This window comes from Solea solea, chromosome 4 (assembly GCF_958295425.1).
Source record: "Solea solea chromosome 4, fSolSol10.1, whole genome shotgun sequence".
NCBI lineage: Eukaryota > Metazoa > Chordata > Actinopteri > Pleuronectiformes > Soleidae > Solea > Solea solea.
Genome location: NC_081137.1, coordinates 21,388,988 through 21,413,580, shown reverse-complemented (window position 1 = coordinate 21,413,580; position 24,593 = coordinate 21,388,988). Strand labels below are relative to the sequence as shown.

General features: G+C 41.2%; 1 protein-coding gene and 1 long non-coding RNA gene across 3 annotated transcripts in view; one reads left to right on the top strand and one right to left on the bottom strand.

Moving 5' to 3' along the window:
• The window catches only part of LOC131458558 (uncharacterized), a 109,501-nt gene that overhangs the window by 43,025 nt on the left and 41,883 nt on the right, over positions 1-24,593 (bottom strand). For both annotated transcript variants that reach the window (XR_009240107.1, XR_009240108.1), the window contains one exon: positions 14,187-14,239. This is a non-coding gene — a long non-coding RNA (uncharacterized LOC131458558). The remainder of the gene's footprint in view (positions 1-14,186; positions 14,240-24,593) is intronic.
• msx2b (muscle segment homeobox 2b) lies at positions 10,401-12,526 on the top strand. Its single transcript, XM_058627730.1, has 2 exons — positions 10,401-10,894; positions 11,218-12,526. The coding sequence occupies exons 1-2, from the start codon at positions 10,516-10,518 to the stop codon at positions 11,673-11,675; spliced, it is 837 nt and encodes a 278-aa protein (XP_058483713.1). The 5' UTR covers positions 10,401-10,515; the 3' UTR covers positions 11,676-12,526.

The window sequence follows — 24,593 nt, the reverse complement described above, 5'->3', positions numbered from 1 at the left end:
CACTCACTTCTCCAAACTCCGGATCAAACTGGCAGATTCAGTCACTGTACTAAAACACAGCCACAGGGGAAATTACAGGCAAATGAGGTCTAAGTGCTTCTCAAGTACTGCAGTACTGTGAGTAATCTTTGTTCAATTAGCTGAGGAATAAACTGAAGAGCGCCACAAACTCCTTTTGTGTTCAGGAAACGTTAACAACGCATTAAAACAGGAGGTGGTCCTGATGTTACATAATGTGAATAAAAAAAACAATGACCAGTTTAATAATGAACAGCACACGCTGTTGCAACCTAAATTTTCATCATCAGTGTCTTTTCTTATGTTTTCTCCTCTCCCATGTGGAGTTCATCGTTCCCTGGCTTCCTCTGCATCTACAGATCAGCACAAGACTCATCGATGGCACCAATAAACAAGAAAAATAAGATCCCAATGACATCATTACTGTGAAATGATTAAGTTATATAAGTTATATTCATATAAAATGAATATTTTTTTATCTCTCAGGCTCCACGAGCTCTGTTTAACTTTATCACTTAAAACCGCCGCATCTGGAAGTCACATTGAAGAAAGAGATGGAAATGAATTGCAATGATTACACCCCAAAAATGCAGGGTTAAAAACATTCATTGTTGTGATTTATATTTATTGGATTGTCACTATGAATTATATTATGCCTTTTCATGTAGTCATTTAAAGCGTTTTCCAAAGAAAGTCTTGCATGGAGCAGCAACAAAAATACATCAAATTAGATTAAAAAGCCTGCATTCTACGGCGACTTACATGACAATTAAATACTGACTGATTTTGTTTTCCCCCTTTGTTCACAGCATACAGGAAGTCCTGACAGATGTGCCTCTGCTGTAGCAAGCAGTCCTTAATAAAAGTGGACTTTTGATGACTTAAGTCTTAAGATGCCGAGTCTGAATCTGGCAGTTTGAGTCACTGTGTTGTTGATGCAACATCAACAACTCATGATGTTGCCTTCATTTTAAGCTGTTTGACCTTTAAAGAACAGCTTTAAAAGTCATTTTGTTAAATCGCTGACCCTTCATAGAAAGAATGGAGCCTTTTTTCGTCCCCTCCTCTGTCCTTGAACGTCTGTTTTCTTGCTCTCTAAGTTTGATGAGTAGGCAGATACACTTGTGGCAAAGGTGTAACCTAATAATTATCCACAAAGCATCACGTTTTCACCACAACATACACGGCGTTAACTGAATGAAGTCACCTCAAACCCTCACCTTTTTACTGTAAAATGAATCAGTTTAACATTGCTAAATAAAAATAAACTGGCATAATAAAATATTTTCTTTGGACAAATTAAATGTATTTCAATTGAGTATAAATCTAAATCATTACTATGTACATTTTGCAACATTTACCACCTCTCATTTTTTAACTTCTAGTAAATAAGGCACTGAATAAATCAATTCAAATCTAAATGCAGCAATAATAGAATCATTCAGAACCCTGGCTTCCACTATAGGACTTGGAAAGGGATGCAATCATCTCCCACTTCCAAGAGGCATTGACCAACAGATGTAGACTGAAATGCCTCTGCACGCATTTGGATTGCGTACAACCAATCAGACCAATGAATTGGCTGTAGAGCAACGGGAGACGTGTCAACAAACATGCTTGTTGTAGTTTTGAAGGAGTGACGGCAATCTAATAACGGTGTCTAACAAAGTTGGCCCGCGGGAGTAGAAGAAGAGTCGCTGGTGTTTTTCTGAGATGGGATGTGAATCCACATATATTATCACTGCAATCTGCTGAGCTGGTCTCTCAAGTCTTCCACTTCCTTCCCCGTGTTACGACTGTAAAGTGGGGGCAGATAAATTTGACCAGCACCTGGGTAATTGAGGTCCAGCCTGGCTGTCCAACCACGAGCCCCCGTTGCTCCATTTCAAAGGGCGCATGCAGAGGTTTTGTAACCTTTCACCCTGCGGGCAGAGTAGGGTCAATGCAAAGGACCCCAATTCTCACAGGGTTGGAGCAAAGATCACAGGGCTGTGTGCTGCTGTGATCTTTCTGCCACAGCCGTGCTCTGTCCTTTGTCCTCTGTGCTACCGTGACTGAGCATCTTTTTCTCATTAGTCAGCATCTCAAGGCACATTCACGTAGGAAGGATTTAATTAATAAAGACAATCCATTCCGACTTTTGGTGTCAGATGTTTCCTTTGTCTTTGCAAAATCCCGTGTCTGCAGTCACCGTGGCAGCAGCACAATGTGTAGCCTGTCAATCACAGAGCCGCGCAGTGATTAAAACGATCAGCTGCCTAATTAGTCAGTCAGCTCAGATGTTACCTCGTCACTGTTGAACCATCCCACGAGCCAACGTACACGGGAGAGAAAAAAGACAGACTGCCAACTAACCAGTGAGTCACTGCGGCAGCCTGTTGACCTTTAAAGCAGTTACGACCAGCTTTGATGTTCCCTCTTCCTTGTTTTGGCAGAGGAGCTGATTTGTTTATCCAGCTAAACGCTTTGTTCTTTATGACTCAATAAAAACGATGGCAAAGCTGCACATACTTATTCCACCTAAAGGTTCTTGCACTAAAAAACATGGAGCTTGGCAGAGACGAGTGGACCTTTAATCATAAACTGTAAATAAACCCTGTGGACAAACGGAGGAAATCAACAAAGAAACGGTTTTCTTGGCAATTTTCTTCACAGTGGCACATGTAAACAAAATGTTTACCATTATTTACCATTATACTTTTAATTGTAAACATGTTTTTTGATCATGTCGAGTCACATTGACCACTTTAACTCAATTATTGTAGCTCAGATAAACTATATTTGCCTCACTTGTGTTTGTAAATTACATTTTATTGTCATAAAAGAAAGAGAGTGTGTGTGTGTGTGTGTGTGTGTAAAACGCAGACATAATAGCTAAGTTGTGGCTTTTTTTTCCACCATGAAATGTTATTTCAGTGATGAGTCAAAGGAAAAAAAAAAAAAAAGATTTGAAGATTCAGTGAAGATTTGTTTTTGTGGTTTAAGTTGTTTGTTGTGTGGAAGGTGGATTTTCCCAATCTCTGGAAAACTTCCCAGAATACCGTGCATGTTGTGAGTCAGAAGATCACATGAACACACACACACACACACACACAGCATCAGTTAAAAACAATTACAGCATTGCAGTGCCTCTACATAATAACACGACTTTGTGTGATTTACACGGCCACCTCGTCCATAAATCAAAACCTGTCAGGACTGATTAAGATACACTCTGTCAGAGGGAATCCACGCAGTTGTGAGAGGAACAGATTGACCCCGGGCCATAGCCTCCCGCGCTCTATCTGTGCAGAGGGTCAGAGTTTGACATGGAAGCTGAAGTCATAAGGTCTGTGATGCAAAACTAAGTCATACAGTGACATGTGTGTGTGTGTGTGTGAGACCCTCTCGGCATTGCATGATTATTTTCCAAAAAGCTTACATATGAAGTCAGCTGAGACTAATTTAACTTCATTTCCTCAGCAGATACCACATGGGACTATTGCCTTAAACAAAATGCAAACTGCTGTACTTGCAGATTTGCAGTGGAGTTTGTTTTAGTCCAAACACAAGCCACTGTTGCTCTATTTATTTATTTATTTTTAAAAGAGGACTTAAAACTTGTCTTTATACTCTAGCCTTGTTGTGCTTTATTTGCATTTAATTTGTTTTGTTTCAAAGTTAGAACAGGGTTTTTTTATCTTTTGACTTTAGACTTTTCCTTTTCATTCCACCCTGTGTTGTGTTTTATTGTTGTGTTTGCTTTTTAAATTGTATTTTCCTTTTATTGTGAAGCACTTTGAGCTGCAATCCTTGTATGAAAGTGTATTATTATTATAAAATGCATGCAGAGTTTTGTCCTTTTATACTAATGAGTCATCTCTTCACACCGCACTGAACTCTAAATTACAGAGTACAGTCAATAATATTTAATGTAAATTGCACCCGCGGAGAATGCACACCTATTTTCACATTTTTTTTATGGGATGCCAGAGCAGTTAAGAGGTCTCTGATGTCAAAAGTGCGGAACTTTCCAAAAACCCTTTAAGGTGTAGTATTTTAGTCCAGGGGATTGACAGGATGACCTGATAATAATGGGTTATGGGGAGGTGAAAGCATAAGCCTAAATTAGTGTATAAATACACAGACACAGTGTTCAAAATGTCATCGCACCTGGACAGAGACAGGAACTGATATCCTTTTTTTTAATTATCATTATTATTATTATTATTATCATCATATGGAGCAAATTCTTCTGCAGGTTCAAGGGAAATGCACAGGAAATGCAAGGTGGCACTGTTGAGTATGTGTTGTGGTAGGAAATTGTAATAGTATAGTGACATACATTCTTTCCAGGTCTGACAGCTTATGTCCTCATACATCCAGGTATAAATATGGTTGACAAATTTCTGTTGTGCCACATTTGTATCATCACATTGCTCAACACTAGTGTCTGTGTGTGTTTTGACTCTCTGCCAATTGTCTCTCTCCCCTGTAGCCTCCAAATAAGAAGATGACTATCCTGTGACAGACCCCCACGGCTGAGTCAAGCAACACGCTGCCTCCTTCTGTTGTCATTAGCAAAGTGGGCATAAGTGGGCATCAATCTTTCACGTTTACAGGAGGCCTCTGAAAAGATCTGTCTCCATTGTCAAGCAGCTAATTGGCACTGGCGCCATTGTGGCATCCAAGGTAGTCATTTAGGTGCATTATGGGCGGAGGTTCTGAGGACTTGGCACAGTCGGAGAGCAAGAGAAGGGAGGGGACGGCAGCAGCAGCAGCAGCAGCGCTGAGATCATTTAGATGGAAGTCAAAACAATGTGATTGTGTTGCGTGCACAAGTGCACATGTGTCAGTTAATATTAAAGACGCGTCTCACTGGTTTGACGAGTCTTCCTGAGAGAAATGTGCAAGCACGTCATGCAACTTGTGGGTTTTTTTTATATACCGTGTGGCCATGACTACCTTCATGCCTATGGGATAACTATGATTAATAAATAACAACGGAATATAATGTTATTTTGCAGGGGAGTTCCATAATATGTAGTAAATATTGTGTAATGATTATTATTATCTCATTAACTTAATTACACGCATAAACTACCTCAACCCCGCCCTTATTCAGTTGAGGTAATCATTTCAAATTACTTCCCTATGACACAGAAATACTTGCAAAGCTTCTGTAGGCATCACTATTACAACTGTTTACCATCCTTCTCAGAAGCCTTTCCTTCAAATTTCTGTTAAACACCAGCCATTTTGTTCAATGTCTGCTCACAATTACACCTAAAATGAACCGTAAATATTAAATAATACTGTTTTGAAGTAAATTCATTGTACTTTTGTTCATTAAAATCACATTAAAGTCACATCTCTGTTGTGCCTGTCTGTGGTGATTATACAGAGTGACAAAATGACAAAATGACACCCTGTGCATTCATATTGAGCCACGAAACCCTTACTTTTACTCCCCCCCCCCCTGTTTTAACTTAATTTACAAAACTACATTATTCTGTATCCAAAACTATAACGAGAACAGTATTCACCTGAAAGCATCTACCATGAATTCATACAAGTGGCACAGCGACATTTGTGCCCTTAACCCATTACCGTAATTATGCAATGGTTTGTGCTACCGAAAATTTCCAACGGTTTCTGAAAGCTAAGAAGTTGGTTATTACGGTAATCTCACACACACTGTTGCAGGGAGAAGTGAGTGGTACATAGTTTAGTTTCCATTTTCTGGCCTGTTTTTGGACATTGAGACAAAGACTCAAACCAATGTCATTTTAAATATGTTTTACACTGTTCAAATTTGAAATTTAACAACACAAAATCTGGTGTTGATGTACAACTAGTGGTTTTCTTCAGATAGAAACTTTTTGTTTTTCTTAATACACTATTTTTAAATGCAGTAAATTGTAAATAACTGCCAGATATTGAAAGTTATTCTGGAAAAATAGGCACAGCACTTACTCACAGGATCATTTTCTGGTCCTTTTGTGGTTAAAATAAGCACAAAAAAGCTGCATCTTTATGACAGTACACAAAAACAAAAAAGGATACACCTAACTCTGCTACAAAATATATCTTCTGTTGTCTCCTTTCTTTGAAAAAAAAAAGAAAGAAAAGAAAGTATTTCACAGTAGATGAGTTGACTTGTTCTATTGTATCATACAAGACCATACAGCAACAACATGTTGTAACAGTATTAACCGGTCACATTTTACGTTTTAAACCTTACACACACACACAGAGTGATCATTATAGTTCGTAAAAAAGCTCTGGTATAGTGTGTCAGCATTAATGGGTGTTTAATGGGAATGTTAATAGTATGTGAGTGTCGCCCAGCCTGCTGATTATCCGACCAAACATTCCACCACTTCAAAGTTGCTGCTGTAATTACAAAGCTCTGAGGTGTGCCCGTCCCACTTAACCAGAAGCTTTTCGAGTTCCTCAGTCACACACACATACACGCACGCACACACGCATGCATACATACATACACACACACACACACAAACATGTTCAGACAAATTGCTTTTGCTATTATCAGGCTTAAATGATATTATGGAAAAAAGGAAGTGGGATGTGTGGTTAATTTCACTACACTCAGGAGAACTCCCCTTTTCATTTCTACCTCTCATCCTCCTTCCCTCCTTTATTCCTCCTCCTCCTTCTTCTTCTGTTGCAAACATGTCTTCTGTGGTAACACACATTAGCGGTCATATTATTTGCATGCTAAAATGAATGCACCACAAACAACATTTTAATTATACTTGAAAATATGAATTGACTCATTTTGCCCCTGATTAAAAAATCAATTACGGGAAGAAAATGACTATTTTTAAACTTGTGATAAAGCCAATCAGTAAAGTATTTCTACGAATGCTGTCAAATGATTAAAATATTTAATCGCGATTAATCGCATTAATGTCATAGTTAACTAACTCAATTAATCGCACATTTCTATCTATTCTAAATGTCCCTTGATTTCTTTTTGTCCCATTATTTTTTCTCATTTTAATGCTCTTATCAACATAAAAAAAGTGGATCGTTAGAATGGGTTTGCGTTAACGCCGTTAATAACACGTTTAACTGACAGCACTCATTTATACCTCAAAGTGTTTTTGCACAATGACTGACGATTACATGGATAAACAATTACCCTTTGAAGACAAGATGCTTTAATTAACGCGCTGACTCATTGACCAGAAAGTTAACGTGCATTACCACAATCAAAGCCGCTCAGTTCTGGCATCCCTGGAGTTGGGCATGACCTATTTAATGGTGTGTTGTCAGACAGGTTATTGATTCATTCGTTGGCCATAACACCATCCTCCAGTTGCGGGAAGCTGGTCGCTGCCAGGTTGTGGTTTTGTTTTCCAAATGCCATATACAGTTAGCAGCTTTTCTTTTAGTGAAAGGCCAAATGGATATTGACACACTTTGTGAGAATATTTTTTTTTATTTCCCTTTGTCATTGGATCTAACACTTATCACGCCGCCTGTTTTTGTAATCTTCTCTCATCAGATTTCTCATCTGACTGATCCAAAGCGGAAGTTCTCATGTTGACAAAAATCAAGGAGAGGGAGATAATGGACTGATATGAGGAAAGAAAGGAAACATTAAGAAAGAAGAGCAAAAGACGCATGCATGAGTAAACTCGACAAAAAATAAAGTGAAGAGACGATGACAGGAGGGAGGACAGAAGGAAACATGCCAATGACTCTCAGGCAAGAATGAGTTCCAGTAAAAAATGACTGACAAGCTGCCTTCAGGCTGTTAGAGAGAGAGAGAGAGAGAGGGAGAGAGGGAGGGAGGGAGGGAGGGAGGGAGAAGTGGAGATCTTGAGCAGAGCTGCAAAAAAAAAAAGCAACAGTTTCTCCCCCTGAGGAGTCACTCCTTTCATCTGGCCGCTCACTGGCGCCTTCACAAACCTTTCATTGTCTGTAAAATAACCCCACTTTAATAAGACAGCAGCAGCAGCAGCAGCAGCAGCAGCAGCAGCAGCAGCAGCAGCGGTGTCCTGGGAATGTAGTCCTATAGCTGTAGGTCTGCTGATTTACACTGCAGAAAAATAAGTTAAATGTTGGGCAATATGAAGCTAACCTCAACTCCCCAGGATGGTGTACTTTACAGGAATACTTCTAAATGCTTCTAAATGAATACTTTACATTTAGCTTTGTATTACTAGAATAGGGGTAGTATTTTTGAAAAATGGTGCTTCCCAACCTCAATATCTTCATTTTTTTTTTTGTTACGTGCCCACCAGTGACCCTTGGTCCGAGGCTTTAAACTGCAACGCTAATTCCGCACTTTTTAGACCCTCTCGTCGGGGGGACGGGACTTCATTCCCAGAATGTAAACACTGTGCGCCATCTTTGCGAACAGTTACGCTAACATGACCGAGTGTATGGAGCCCTGGAGGGGACATAGTCATTTTGGGGTGTTAATTGATCCAGCGGTTGACCTAATATGCTACCGGCAGCGTTCACTTGTTGTCATAGCAACTGTAAAAAAACATCTGTACAATTGTTGTTGTTAAATTGTTTTTAAAAACAACAACAACTCAGATCTGTCTAACACCGGGGAGCTACGGAGCCATGGAGGTTAGGCTACAATGATACTAGCTTTGCTATCTCACACGCGCGCTTAGCTGACTCTCACATGCGTTTTACTACCTCGCACGCACGCTTTAGTAATGCGACTTAATATCTATCGTCTATGTCACCTTCAGGGCTCCGTACAAGTGTCACAGGTGGGCACATAAAGAAAAGAATGAAGATATTTCTCGACTCAGGAGAAACTGAGGTTGGGAGGCACAATTTCTCAAAAAAACTACCCCTATTCTTGTAAAAAAAAGCTAAATGCAAATCGGCGAAGTATTCCTCTGAAGAACGATTAAGTATTTTATATCCTAGACAACTGTGGGATCAGTTAAGTCAAATCTAATCGAACTCTCATACATAACTGAATGGCATTTCCAAGTATTTAGCTTTCATTTGAACAATCAGAGGGCTGTAATCGTTCTGAACGGCTGTCGACGCAAACACACATTTATGTTAGACGGGGGGAATTACGATCATGGAACAGAGAGCCCTTGTTCTGTGGACAGTAATCATTTTGAAAGGGAATTTGCGAGCAACAGCCCGGGTGTTAAATATGAGCTCAGATGACAGCTACGAAATCACTTAGGAAAAGCATGACCATGGGAAAAAAACTGGACAAGTGAGATATCCTTTCAACTAAATATATTTCCACCACAATCAAAGGACTGTTCCTTCAAATAAACTGCTCGAGTGTGACATCCTCATCTGACATACAGTAGCGTGAAATTGTCCGTGGAAAAATCCCAATGAGTTACATCATGAGAATCACAATGAGTTACTTCATGTCTAATGTGCAAAGAAAATGGGGCTTGAATCATAGGACAAGCAGATGAATGAGTGGAATACAGAGAGAGAGAGAGGCATGTGAACGTGAGCATGTGTCTCATCCAGTTTGTGTCCGAGGATTTTAATCTGTAATTTTGTGTAAGTAACATACTCATGTCAGAGTAAGTGTGACACCCTCCTGGTGCAGCGACACATCTGCCATGTGAGCTACAAACTGGGAAAGTCCCTATGGGTCAGAGCAAACACATGAGAACAAGATAAAGAAGAGAAAGGATTAGTGTTTGGGCCGGCTAGAATTCGCTATTATTATCCACACGGGGCCTATGTTTGCATACGTGGGCTCATGAGGTTTACTGAGGCTTAACATGTGATAATGGTGCGGACGAAACTGTTATTGTTACAACGTAGAGCCTTGGATTAAATAAATCAACGAAAGAAGCAAAACATACAGGGGGGGAATCTGGATTTCCTCTGAGCATGAGCTACTGTAACAAGGAAGCAGGAAAATTGAATTTGGCACACAGTTGTTGTTTTTCCTTTGCTTATTTTTAATTTGTTATGAGCAGCTGTTAACAGAGAACAGCTGTAGGGATAATGAAAACAGTCATTATATAAACCCCCAACTGCAACTAACTAAAGGAAGATGGCATTATATTCTTTTTATACTTCAAATCGCTCATTTCAGGTACTTCACTTTCTAAACTGGATGACCACAGACCACCACAGCAACAAATAAATACGGAAATAAAAGTAAAACAACACGAAAATGACCACATGAGTCGTGTGACGAATCAACAATAACATCCACGATGTTACTGATGAAAATGGTACATTTTGTGGTTCCTGGTGCCAAAAACAAATCAAGTGTCTTCTGTTTCCGACTGTTCCTGAAGGCAACATCTGCCCACTCGTAAACACTTTGGGCTGCTGTGATTGGCCAAAGTTGCACCGCGTAAACGTGATGCGTCGAACATACTCCCACATAATCTACTACTTGACAGCTCCACAACATTACGCTCGCTGGAGCGTCTCTGGCCTGGCTGCGACATTTCCCTCTGCGCGCTCGGAGCTCATCCATTTGTTTTCCCTCCTCCGGATAAAACCCAGGAGGAGAGAGATATGGCTGCCGCGGAGAATTTTAACGACTTGGAGTGTAATTCATCCGAGGAGGAGAGTAACCGTGCGGCCTTGGTGGGCAAACGGGAGGAAAAGACCTCCCCAGTGGTGCGTCGGCATCATCCGTTCAGCGTGGAGGCGCTCATGTCCGGGAGGAAATCGGAAGACGGCCGCGGCGCCAGAGACTTCACCTGCGCTAAACCGGCCGTGTCACCGCCAGGTCTGAACTCTCTGTATCTGTGCCGAGAGGCGTGCAGTCCCACCGGGGGGAGCCGGAAAAGCTTACCCGCAGTGCCTTTGTCGCCGGTCAAATCCGAGGCGTCAGAGTCCGAGTCAGACTGCGCGCCCTGGGTCACCAACAGCGCGTTCCCAACACAACCACGTAAGTTCATACTGCAGTTATTGACGATTATGAAACTACAACCACAGCTTGAACAAGTGGGGTCAGTGTGAACCAGACTCATTCTCACCAGGGGCAATTGTTTATTTCCTGCTGTGCAGAGAGACGATTAAAGATTAAGTAGAGCGTAATAACTTAATTATAAAAATGATCTATCGTGAGTCACATGTAATGTTACTCCTGTGAGGAAGTATTTTAATTGTGTAATAATTACAGATGTAATTAAGACGTCCAAAACCCACAATAAATCAAGTTTAAATGAAATTCCAAGGTACAAATGAAATGTCATGTTTTTCCTCTCCCAGGTCACATCAGTGCTGCCTGCCAGCTGAGGAAACACAAGACCAACCGGAAGCCACGCACTCCTTTCACCACGTCCCAGCTCCTGGCCCTGGAGAGGAAGTTCAGGCAGAAGCAGTACCTGTCCATCGCAGAGCGCGCCGAGTTCTCCTCCTCTCTGACCCTGACAGAGACCCAGGTCAAGATCTGGTTCCAAAACCGTCGGGCTAAGGCCAAGAGGCTCCAGGAGGCCGAGCTGGAGAAGCTCAAGATGGCCACCGACGCCAAGACGGCAGCGGTGGCGGCGGCGGCTGCTGGAGCTCTGCATCCCGGGTTCACGTTGCCGCTGTCGCTGGGCGCCATGTCCCTGTATGGACAGTCGTACTCGGCCTTTCACCACCACCACCACAGACCCTTACTGCCCATTTCACCTCTAGGACTCTATGCTGCCCCCTTGGGCTACAACATGTACCACTTATCATAACTACCTGTGATGGACTGCATTTCTGAGGAGTGTTTGTAAAACTTCTACAGCACAAGGAGTGCTTAATGAACTTTCTGAGGCACTTCAGTTCCTGTTAGAGCGTCTTCCCGGCCCTTTGGACTGCCTGTTTACATGACTCGAGGAGGGCTCTTACTATCCAACTGTTTATTACTTGTTTACTTCTGCAAAAATTAAAGCCGGGGCGAGCACTTGCACGTGGACACAATAATAGAGACTATAGCTTTTCACCAAAGCCTTTTTCTTTTTTTTTTTTACTTAGCGTATACGGCGGTGCCTTGTGTTGAAGAGGGCGTCACTATGAAGACACTTTCCTATGGATGAAAACGAGTGTTTCAGCAACTCAGGCCAAATTAAACATATCAGTGAAACATTCTTTCAGTTTCCATTCAACTGAAGTGTCTGCCTTAAAAAGCACCCTCAGTTTACTCAGCGAAACCTTGATGCCATTGCAGTGACAAACTTGTGTAGAAAGTGTATTCTCTCATAGCAATAATAATAATAATAATAATAATAATGATAATAATAATGATAATAAAACACATCTTAATTTTCCCCTCCTATCCTTTATATAGACATATTAATCATTTAAAAAAAATACAATGCTGGAAATGTATGAATGCTTAATATGTTGTATTTATAAAAGTAATATGGTGCAGAATATCTGACCAAACAAATTGAATTGTATTTATATCGGTTTTTGTGTCCCTTTGAAAGGGTCGTCGCGTTGTGTTACGCAGTTGTTTCTGCCAAATGTTCTAACAAAGAAATCCTTTGAGATTGTTTTCCTAATTAAATATTTTACATACATTTTATGTACCAAAAATAAAGTGGCAATAAAAAAGTGTAGTTACAAATGGAATTCACCATGTAAACAGCTGTTATTGAGTGGTTTTCCTCCTCGTTCAGCACCTGCAGCAGACTCGTAGTGCGTTTGCGTGCCAACGTGTGTGCGTTTGTTGGGTTTGTTTGGTTTGTGTTTCCCATCAGGCAGTGGTCAGTCCCGAGGTAATATTTGACAAACTATAGCCATAAATAACCCGACTTCACAGACAGTTCCCATTATTACTGAGCTGCAGGCTAAACTTTTATGTTTTCACTGTTACACTTTTATAATGATGCTTTTGTTTGCACGGGCATACCTTCCGTTGTTTCGCTGACGATCATTATCCCCGGGATTTACGACCAAACTCTGACTCATCCAAGTAATTAGCTGTTATGACAGTAGCGTTTGAACGTAGAGCAGCATTTATTGCCACGGAAGCTCGCTGGGTTGGGCTATTCAATCTGACATATTTTGTTTTATTATGTTTTTTTCTTAATTTACCAGCAACAGCAAACAAACAAACAAACAATACTAGTGTCTATAAAAGAAATGAGCCAATTAGCATTACTTTCATTTAGTTTATATTCACTTGCTCCTTTGCACCTTTGCTTGTTAGGGGGAACCACACTCATTTGTCCCGGCTCTTATCTGCACTAAAGTCTTGTTCTTCCTGCCTCATTAAACTTAATATTAACGAGCCCTGTGTGAATCGGTGGACATTAACAGACAAACACGGGCTTAGCGTCCCGTTTTATGGAGCTGCGGGGCGAGTTTGGAGGCTAAAAGGTCCCTGTAACTCACTGCAATTATGAGAGCACTTTACAAGTTCTAGTTTGGCTTTGATGTGATGAGGAAACTGTTTTAAAAAGGCAGCAACATATTTATGAGGTTCCCCTTTAATCAGACCAAGGCAGAGAGGCCAGAAAGACACGCAGAGGGGAGGAGCTCATATTGGGAAGCAGTCGTCCTAATGAAGTGCAGATTGGCAGGAGAGGCTCACTTGAGAAACATCAAGATTGTGGTGCTGGCAGGTGACGGTGGTGAGTTCTGTAAATGATCTTTTTGCAGTTTGGGGAGCTGTTATTGTCTCCACTGGAGATGTGTGTTTGTGAATACAACTGTTTTGTGATGTTTTCTCAACACAACACATGACTACATACGTCATGTGCTTGTCTCCAACCTCCTCTAGTGGCTGTTTTGCAATATCACACCATGGGAAAACATTTTTTTTAGTTTCCCTTATAGTTGCAGTGGACTAAAGAAGACACTGAAGAAAAAGCAAACAAAAACCCCCAAAAACAAACAGATAATGAGAAATGCATAATATAATCTGCCAATGAAACCTAACACGAGTTTGTGCAGGAGCTTATCTTACTGTATGATCATGTATGTTTTAGTAATTAACCTAGTTTACTTGTTTAATTCAAGTTAATTCACTTCATTAAAAATAAAAGTGACACTGATTTGGTACAAATAACAACTATAATTAATGCAATTTATCGTGTTACATTTGCATCAATAATAGTCCAATAATAAAGTACAGGCTACTCTGGGGCCCCAAATCAAATACAGCTAAGAGCCCCATAAAGGTTTGGGCCGGCGCTGCCTCCCAGTGTTTGCTGGGACACAGTCATTATTTAAAAATAAAAGTACATTTAAAGACTGACCTCCTTTTTTCCTGCTGTGCTCTGCTGACCTGTTTGTGATTCTTCCACAGCTTCTGTGGAGCACATGCAAAAAAAAAAGGAATTCAAAAGGTCTCAGAGTGTTGTTGCAAGACATTTCACATAATGTTTAAAATCTAACAGATTTGACGGCATGAAGGAAACTCTTTAAATGATCTCTTTAGGAGGAGCTGGAGGAAGGAAATTTGAGACGGTTGATTTACTCATCACATGTCAATCTCTGACTTAATGACAATTTTTAAGCTACACAAACACTGAATTCCCTTCTACAATAGACAAAGACAAATCTGTGAATTGGTTATATCACAGTCCAACTAACCAAATGCCAAATTAAGAATACAGAATTACATTTATCTCTATCTGACACAGAATAATTGTTCTCTTTTAAACTTGTTTACTTAAGCTTCTGGCAGCTCCTCCCAGACACAAAAAGAAATCCCCCAGTGAGTGTCCATTTACAGACTCATTGGAATATCCATACACACACACACACACACACACACAGATGCATGAGTGTGGTTCATAGACAAGAAGGATGGAGCACTTTCTGGTCAAAGACATGAAACAGCCTCTGAAAGGACAATTAAATGGCAATTTATAGCAATTACCTTGAGACCTGGACATCCTGAATAAACTGTTAAAAATGCAAATGTGATGCTGGCCGAAGCCTCTCGGGCTAATTGTTGGCCCCCACTTCACTGCACTCGCACTGGGAACTGAGTAACAAGCGGACGCTTTGCTCATTTCTAGGTTTTCATTGATTTTGATTTCAATTCCACATAAAAATATTGAGCGCCTGCAGTGGCCGAGTGAGGCTTCCCGTTGCCGTCACAGAATAAACTTGTGTGGAAACAGAGCAGTGCTGCAGCTGCTCCTGGGCATTGGGTTGATTTCCTCAGACATACGGTCTGCAGAATAGGGTTAGGGTTACAGTTTTTTATAAAGCAAAAAAAAAAAACCTGCAAAGCTGAAGAATGCCAGATTTGCGACAAAAGCAATTACCATGCAGTCTTGCAGGTACACTGTGCAACAATAAGGTGAATCAATCCTAAATGATGATGATATTGCACGGTTGATTTTCCTATTTAAATTCAATATAACAACCAGAACACCGGAAAAGGCAGCCATTGTCATGGTAACAACTGGCTGTTAACCCAGTACACTGCTAAAAAGTGGCTGTAAATAACAACAAAACTAGGGCACTGATGTTAGATATCTGAAATCTTGAGGACAACAAACGGTGCTTATATCCAGTAGGTGTCACTATAGCAGCAAAGATGAGCAGCAGTGCTCTCAGTGAGCTTCAATGAATCTGTGCAAGCAGCTGGGAGAGCGTCCTAAAACAGGTCACTTTAATTCTTAATATTGTGCAAAGAGAGACGGGAGTTATACTCGTCAGCGTTGGCGAACTAAATAATAATGATAAAAATAGAAAGGTCTCGGATTAATCTGGACAATTTGTGCGTTAGCAGGGATTACTTCTTTGTGAATGAACGGATCTACATTAAGAGAAGAGAACACAATGACATATTTATGCACTCACATGGCAAGATCTATTTATAGAACAGGTTTTTGCAGGTGTGCATGTATACTAGAGGTTTACCTGGTGCTGACTTTTGCATTTGTATCTGCTGTCCTCCATAACCTTCATTAGGAGTAGACAGAGGAGATGATCTCACACCTACACACACCCTGCAACTGACTACTTCATTATGGGTATTGCTACTGTCGCTCATCTGCTTTCATCGAGAATGGGGATTCTTCTCCGACATGAAGAGGACAGTTTTGTTGAGAGAAATGCTGTTCACTGGAAATGTTCTGGTTGACAGTTAGTGAAAGAGAGAGTGAAAATCCCAGCACATCAGCAGTTTCTGGAAACACTCAAATCAGCTTCCTCATCTCAATCATCTTTCCTTCCCATTCTGATGCTCGGGGTTGAACATCCGCAGGTCGTCTTGACCAAACATGTGATTGGCTGATCAGATATTGGTGCTAACGAGCAGCTGAACAGGTGTGCCTAAAAATAACCAGCGAGTGATGTAGTGATTTCTGTGCAGCTCGTTTTCTTTGCAGTCTGATGTCAGTCTGTGAAACAAAGCCAGCATCGGCAGTTGAACACACACACACACACACACACACACAGTATGTTATCTCTCTTCTGTCTTCCACACACTAATTGTTGTCACTGTGCTTTTGCCTCGTCTTCTCTTCCGTTAGCTCTGGGAGGTAAAAAATTTTAATTCAACAAGTCTTAAAAAAAGAAAGAAAAAAAACTGCAATTATGCTGCGTCTGAGGACCCTCCAGTCATCAGTTGTTCTCACGTTTCCATCAGGTTGGTTTGGAGCCATGTGATCTCCTGGCTATCGAAACCATATGATGTGTGGGAGCGTGGCTGTGCCGTGGGATAAATTCCTTTTATAGCTTCACATGTACAATTTTTTTAAATATTTGCTTTCTCCGGCTCATTACCAGGGATTATGCACACGGATATGCACAGGTTCTGAAGGGATCAACATGTGACTTCTATATAACGAGGGATTAAATAGGTTATTTATGTGTGTGTGTGTGTGCATCTCCAAAGACTGGGTTGGAATACAACTGTTCCGCCTGTCTCCATCCATTTGACTTACTTATTTTTGTGTATGCACGGATGGCAAAAATATGACAAAAAGAGGGGGAAACTAAATTGACTGTGCAGCGACTGCCCGATAGTGTTATGTGATCTCTGGATGTGGCCTAGAACAATTGGATAACTTGTGTTATAATAGATTGTGTTTGCTCAGCATCTCCAGCTCTGCCACGTCCAGCTCCATCTCCCGTCCTTTAGACAATGCCACTGTCGCTGAGCCGTACATCACTAACTGGCCTCACTACTGTCTTGTAGACCTTCCCCTGTCACTTATGCTGCTATCCTTCAGTCGAACATCAACCCCCGACACCCGTCCAACCTGCCTGCGCTCTCTTCTTCCCCTCAGTTGACCCCAGTTATTTAAACTCCTCATCCACTTCCGCTACCACTTCTTTCAACGTACCGCCTGTCTCACTGGCATTCACACACAGGGGGAACTCTGTTCTGCTCCTACTAACCTTCATTCCTCTTCTCTCCAGTGCATCACTCCACATCTCTACTACCTGTCCCCAGACTCTCACTACAGATTAAAGTATCATCTGCGAACAGCATAGTCCACGGAGCCTGCAGCCTTACCTCATCTGTCAACAACTGTCCATCACCGTTGCAAACACCGAAAGATTAAAATAAATATCTACATAAATAGCATACGCAAACAATGTGACGACACGGTTTGTTTGTTTTTAAAGATGGTATCAAAAAACAGGGAGATTTACAGTTTATTGTTCGACTGTTGGGCGTTTATTGGACAGTTGCACAGGCACGGAGAGTTTGGTATTGTTTATAATTAGCATGGATTTGTTCCCAGTCTAGTCTTGTGGGAGGAAGCCAACCAGGTAAGTGAATAGCCGCCAGAGAGGGAACTTTGGTGGTTGGAAAAAGAAATACATTTAAGAGGAAGTCTATGGGAGAATTGGCCTACTTCTAACTGGACTTGAGTTAATGGTCTCAATAGCTTTCAGGGTCTTTTTTTAATAGAGCATAATGTCATTTTCATTTTATTTTTGAAATGATGTTCCCATTTAGAGAAAAATGAGAAGATAATTTGCAGGTGACGGCTGGATATTGGCGCTGTCCAAATCGCCAAATCTTGAGGCTTCAGAGTCAGAATCCGAATCCGAATACTTTATTAATCCCCGGGGGGGCTTAAGACACGGATATAAATAAAACAGTAAAATAGGCAAAAAAATGAAATGAAATAAAATAGAAAATAAAATAATACAATAATAAAGTAGACAATCTGGAAATATATACAATATACAAATAGTTAAAAATGAAATGAGGATTGAGATTCTTCTGTGTGACAACAGTTGCCTCTTGGAAAGCACCAAGAAACACTCAATGGACATCGGTGATTTGTGACCTCTTGTCCCGCATGCTGCTGTGCCAAGTATGTCTGTGTGTGCCAACAAGAGAGTGAATGTTTCAACACATCCGTGCCTGTGTTTTGACCCTGCGTCTGTGTCGCTACATGCAGTTTGCAAAGCAGACAGCCTACATATCAGTGGTGAAAGGGAACATAATAACTATGGATCTGTGATTCGTGAATTGGCTCGTGGGATATATAGTTTAGTGCCTGTTCAGTGTTCTGTAGGTCAGTGTGCCAGAGGGCAAGCATATCAAGAGAAAACCAAGCCAAATGATGATGACTGTTTCATTACGCAACTGATCTTTGTGCAAAAGACACACACACAACGCTCACATACAGATGGATACATTTAGAGATTAGATAGTGAGAGACAGTTCCCACTGGAACTGTTCTCATGTCAGAAATGATGCACGAGCCTGGGTGAACCCAGCGGAGTCTGCCAGCCATTTAATTCAGAATCTCCTATAAAAAAAAAAAAGGGCAACCAATAACAAACAGTTTTTTCAGAAGTGACACCGAGCAGCTTTTGTGCACGTCCAACACGGCGGCCACGGAAGGCTAGACTGGCTGTTGCTTCCATTGTAAGGGACGTGCTCCACTGAGCTCCCCCCCCCCGGGCAGCAGTCTTTATAGACGCCATTACAAGATCACCGTTGCTCCTTGAAAAACTACTAAAAGCACATTTTCCGCCACTCTGCATTGGTCATAATGATTGCAACACATTTTCCTCTTGACATGCGTATCAGTGGGTTACACGTGTATGTCATCAGAACACACATCTTAATGTATATCTCCAGAAGAGATGGATGATGATGGCCTTTTTTTATAATAGCATTCTCTGCCCAAATGGCTCATCTGCTAGAGTCGTTAGTATAGTCTTTTGCTAATGGCCCATTGTACTTTTTAACGTAGCATCGGCTTGTTATTTTCTCTTTACTTTAGGACAGAAGAACAAACACTGGCTTGGGCACATTTTTCTTTTGCTTGAAAAAGTTGTGAGACACCTTGCTGATAAAAGTGTCTAATAACACATCCGGGAGAAACTAAACTTTTGTTGTGCATCAAGAAGCCACACATTTTTTTTTGTTTTTTTTTTAATCCACAGGATGAAATGAAGTCCTTTCTTTTTGGCTGTGTTCAAATCTTCTCCTGAGAAATGTATAACTACCAATGATAGATGTTCTACTTTCATCATGAGGCTATAAGGCACCCTTTTATTTTCTGCCGTGGGTAGTGTAGTGGTGCTTTATCAGAATGATTTTTGCTGCTGAAAATGGGGTCCATGACAAGAATCTTGCAAACACAAGCTATAAAAGAATAAAGGTCTGTTGAACTGAGGTTGACTACGGCCGAGGATAAAACCCTCATCCCGATGAGTTACTCCCTTATATTGTTGATTAGTGGCATGTGATGAAATGTACATTTACATAAACAGAAGTATATTACATATGAGGAAAATATGTCTACTGCCTTTAACGTCTTGTGCGTCCACAATAACAGCCTGAGGGCCCCACGGTTCCTCTCATAGGGAGTGGAACACCCTTGCATGAATGAATGAATGTATATGACTCATGGGAGGGGAAGGCTTCCCTCATTTGACGCCTGTGAGGAGCAAACAGGGTCTGGCTGTCAGTCAGGATCCTACACATCATGCGTCCCTGAGAGTCAGCAGAACTCCGCACTGCTGCGTCACAGTAAAGGCAAGATAACCTGGGGCTGGTGGCTGCCTGCTTTGTCAGTCTAACAAAGCCCGTTTGGCCCTTTTCATACCATTGCAAGGGCAATTTGCTGTGTACGACCTTTCGAAAGGCAATGTAACATGACAAGAGCTGTTAGCGTCTGAGGAGCACCTAGGGGTTTCTGAAGATGTGGACCGTTCTTGCAGTTTTACACTTTAGCCCTTTCTCCTCTTTAAAACACACTTCCCTTTTGTTTTCTGTGCTTTAATCTCTGCTGCCTCAGAGGTTTCATTCAGCAGCGCCAGCAGCTAAAACTATGCACCTATGAGCTCAACTAACCATTATTCTCATACTCGATTCATCTGTCGATTATTTTCCTCGAGTAATCGAGTAATTGTTTGGTCCATAAAATGTCAGAAAATCTTGATCAGTGTTTCTCAAACCTAGAAAGGCTGATGTTTTAATGATGTCTTTGTTATATGGAGCAAAGCAACCAGAGAATATTCACATTTAAGAAGCTGAAAAATCAGAAAACTAACTTTTAATTCCTTAAAAACACTCAGACCGATTAATCGACTGTCAAAATAGTTGACGGTTCATTTAGTAATCGATTAATAAACTATTCATTGAGTCATTGTTTCAGCCCTACTTCACTTTAGATAAAAAAGAATACATCTACACGTGCCAGATTTTTTAACATTAGAGTTCAGTAACAACATGGTAAAAGTAAAGCAGTAAATTATGTCAATCCCATTTTAGGATTGGCAAAACTATAGTGTAAAGTGCTTTGAATGGTTATTAAGACTAGAAAAAAAGCACTGTATAGACACATACCATTTATTAACATGTTATGATCTAATATTTGGATGTAAAATATTTACAATATCTAAATTATGCTGATACCAAAGCTACACTCGCCAAAAAATTTATGAAAACCATAATTTCAAGGCTATAAAGCCAGGATAATTTGTTTGCATGTCACATACTCTATGGGCACCAAGTATAATGAGCACACATGAATCAATAGTGCATTTTCTAGTTTACTACAGTAAGTTTGAGTTTAAAAACTACGGCTACTAGATTTCATCAGATGTCATCATTACGTGACGGCACATAACGCACTGGGACAAGCGTACAGAGAGCATGTCCTCCAACCCCTGACTGTAAAATTTAGATTAGTAATGGACGTGCACATAAAGAAGAATACTGCATTATACTAGGCACGTACACAGCACCGAGCCTCTATCATCTGACAACCACACACAGATTGTTCTATGAAGCCGCTCAAACACGATTGTGCAGTCTGACTGTCGCGTCGTGCCATGGACGTGTCGACACAGATGATGGATAGATGTGTGGATGATTTAAATTATTCTAGAGCACGTCGAGATGAGACATGGTGACATGAAAGCCATGACTGACAACAGCGAAATCTCCCGAGATTCCGATTAAAATAGCTGCTTTCAATAAATAATCCTAAAGAGCATTTTTTTTCTTCAATATTACATAGGAGTGAAATCTCATCTGGCACAAACTGTTGCTATTTGCCTAAGTGTGTATGAGAGTATTTATGAATATTCATGTCCGCAAATTCGTGCAACTGCGCTGAATTATGGACGCCACCATGTACACGTTTGCTTGGATGTATCCTGTGTGTGCTGAATTAAGTACCACTGCTCTTAAACCGAGGATGTCAGTGAACCAGCTAGCCTCTGGGGCCGAGCCTCCGCTCGACACACTGCGAGGGCTGTTCTATTCTCGGAACGTGCCTAAAAACAGAGAGGAACACAGTTGTGGCACTTTCCGACACTCCTGCCTCTGGTTCACTTGCTGTTTAGTGTCGGCCGGGGAGGGCGAGGATGGAGCAAAGGAGAGACGGGGCGAAGGAAAAGAAAGAATGGACGAGAGGGAGAGAAGCTGAGGGGAGACATTCACCCTAGAGGAATTTATTCAGCCAGCCTGAATTGCATTTACATAACCAGCTGGAGAGCCAGGCAGCAGTCAAACTCGCCTCCCCGCCAGTGATCTATCAATCCAGAAAAGGAAACTAGCCCAGCAAACAAACAACTCCCCGCTCTGCCACAGCCCACCTGACTGAGCTGCGGAGAGGTGACAGGCCGGGGCTCTGCTTGTGTCAGGTGTGCGCCTCGCTCTCACATGGCCCTGTGACCACGAGGAGGCTAATGGGAAGTGGCAAGACAGGAGGTGTGAAAGAGGTGGCAGAGTGGTTGAAGGGAACATGCCTCAGCTTTATGAGGTAAATGGAAAACACGGAGACGGATGGGAGGCTATATTAGGTGTGAATCACCAAACAGGCGTCAGTGTGGTTTTGTACGCGCGTGTCTCTGCAGAGGGTGGGGAGAGGGTGAGTGAGTGAGTGAGTGAGTGAGTGAGTGAGTGAGTGAGGGGGTTATATAACCAGCCGCTGCTGCAGCATTAGAAATGCACTTCCAAGACACCGTTTGGTCAAACTGTGCTTCAAGTGTGGAATGAACTGTGTTTCCTTGGGAGTTTCTGTCCATGAAGTATGAATTATTATTACGTGACGTCATTGCTTTCATGTGCTGTTAAAGCTGCGTGAAAAACAAATGTACTTTTTTTTTACATATTATAAAAGTTATAATATGTGAATATTATGAGTCTCTTTTGTGTTAGTGAGCTTGGCAAAGCAGACATTCCAGAGATTTTGTTTATCTTCTTCTTGCTCCGTCCTTGACTGGCAAAAGCTCCTCTATTCATAAGAAAATAATTTTTTTTGGAAAGTGATGTAAGGTTATGAAGTTAAAATATGGATGACATATCCTTTAAAGCTTAAGTCCACAGAAATTGGTTTCATGCAGATGATCAGGCAGGGGTCGGTCATTGACAGGTATGCCAGCGGAATAATACGCTCAGACCAAATGAAGTTAGAGCTTTTTTTTATGTACACTTATCAGGATGTTAAGAGAATATTGACAAATATGATAAAAAAAAACGTGTTTACTAAGTTGCAACTGGTAGTGAAGTCACCCGTACGGATACAAACTCCCGTCTCCAGATTGACAATTAGACCAGCATCATGTGCAGATGAGAGTACTTATTGCGGGATAGAATGCCCACTCATATGTGCCATGCTTTATCATTTCATTTCCTCTAAAAGGGAACATAATTGACCAAATTTACTCTATTTTCATTGATGAAAAGACGTTGTGAGTTGAGGAGAAGTTTTCCCATCGAGTTTCACTCAAATCGACTTCTTTTGCAAACACAGGAGTCAACCCCTGGTGTGTACTGAGCATTACTGTTACAGTTCCTGCATTTCATTCAATAGCTCCATTGAAAAGAAAGACGTATGTCATTGTTTCATTTCATCTTTCTTCCTTCACACACCTACATGAATGCATCTCTCTCTCTCTCACTCTCTCTCTCTCACACACACACAAATTGACACCCATGAAAAAAAAAACCTGCAAGATGTAAGACATCCGCAGATGCACAAGAAACAGGGTGCATGTGAGACCTCCATTACTACTTCCAAGTATGGCAGGTACATGACAAGCGGCTGCTGACGCAGCATCTCCCTCTCTCAGCTGTGGCTCATAGATTAGCCCCGAGCTTATTAAGTAGAAACAGTGGTGAGGAGAACGAGCTTTTTCTTTTTTCTTTTTTTTTTTCTATCTCCGCTCATTGTTGTTCAATGACACATCTGAGGTCATCACAGAGGGTGGAGGAATGGTAATCTAATTTCGTGGAGGTACAAGAGGATAGTGTTAGTCCGTCTCAAGATGTGGCAGATTTACATTTGAAGAATATTTGCCTTACAATTTGTTTTGAACACTAAGAGCACATTTTTAAAAATGACGAAGCACCAATGTGGATGAAGATTTATTTGCAGTTGCAGACAATTTTGTTTTATGTCCTTGAGTTATGATAAATTGCAGAGAAGGATCCCAATTCAAACAAAAGAAGGCAATTTCTGAAGAAATTTGCAGTGGGATTGCTGCCTGAGCTGCAGCCAGGCTGGCACGCTGCCTTGGAATTGGCATGAATGGGAAGTTGAAATTATGAATTTGAGTTTCTAATTGAATTGAAAGCTGAACATTTGTGCAAAGTGAGGGATTTGCGCCGTCACGGTTAATCGAGAAAGTGAGAGTATTGTAGAGAAACGACGAGCTACAGCACAACCACTTTCAACACTGCACCGGTGGCTCAACATGCCGTGTCCCTTTAAGAACACAAGTTGATATGCTGTGACAGTAGGGCCGCACGATACATCGTTAAAAGATCGTGATCTCGATTCACAACGACACGTGATCTCATTTCATTACATTTCTTTATTTCATGAGCTGCAGCGCAAATAAACAATTCTATTTTCCTCTCGGAGTTCCTCCCGAAGTCACGAGTAGGGCTATTATGTCACTTAAGCCCCAACAATAATAATAACAACAATACGCCCATTATGCAGGGCCAAACAGAAATCACACTGTTTCTGTTTGGCACGTTACTTGAATGCCTACTTGAATTGAATAGAAACATAGAAACATTTCCATTTGTGAAAAAAATCGCGCCAGAGAATCGTGATCTCAATTTGAAGCCAAAAAAAAACATGTGCGATTCCCATTTTTTCCAGAATCATGTAGCCCTATCGGACAGTGTCACGTGTGACATCTAGCACGGTTTATGACTGTTTATGCAACTTATTTGCAGCTTTAAAATGGAAACACATTTCCTA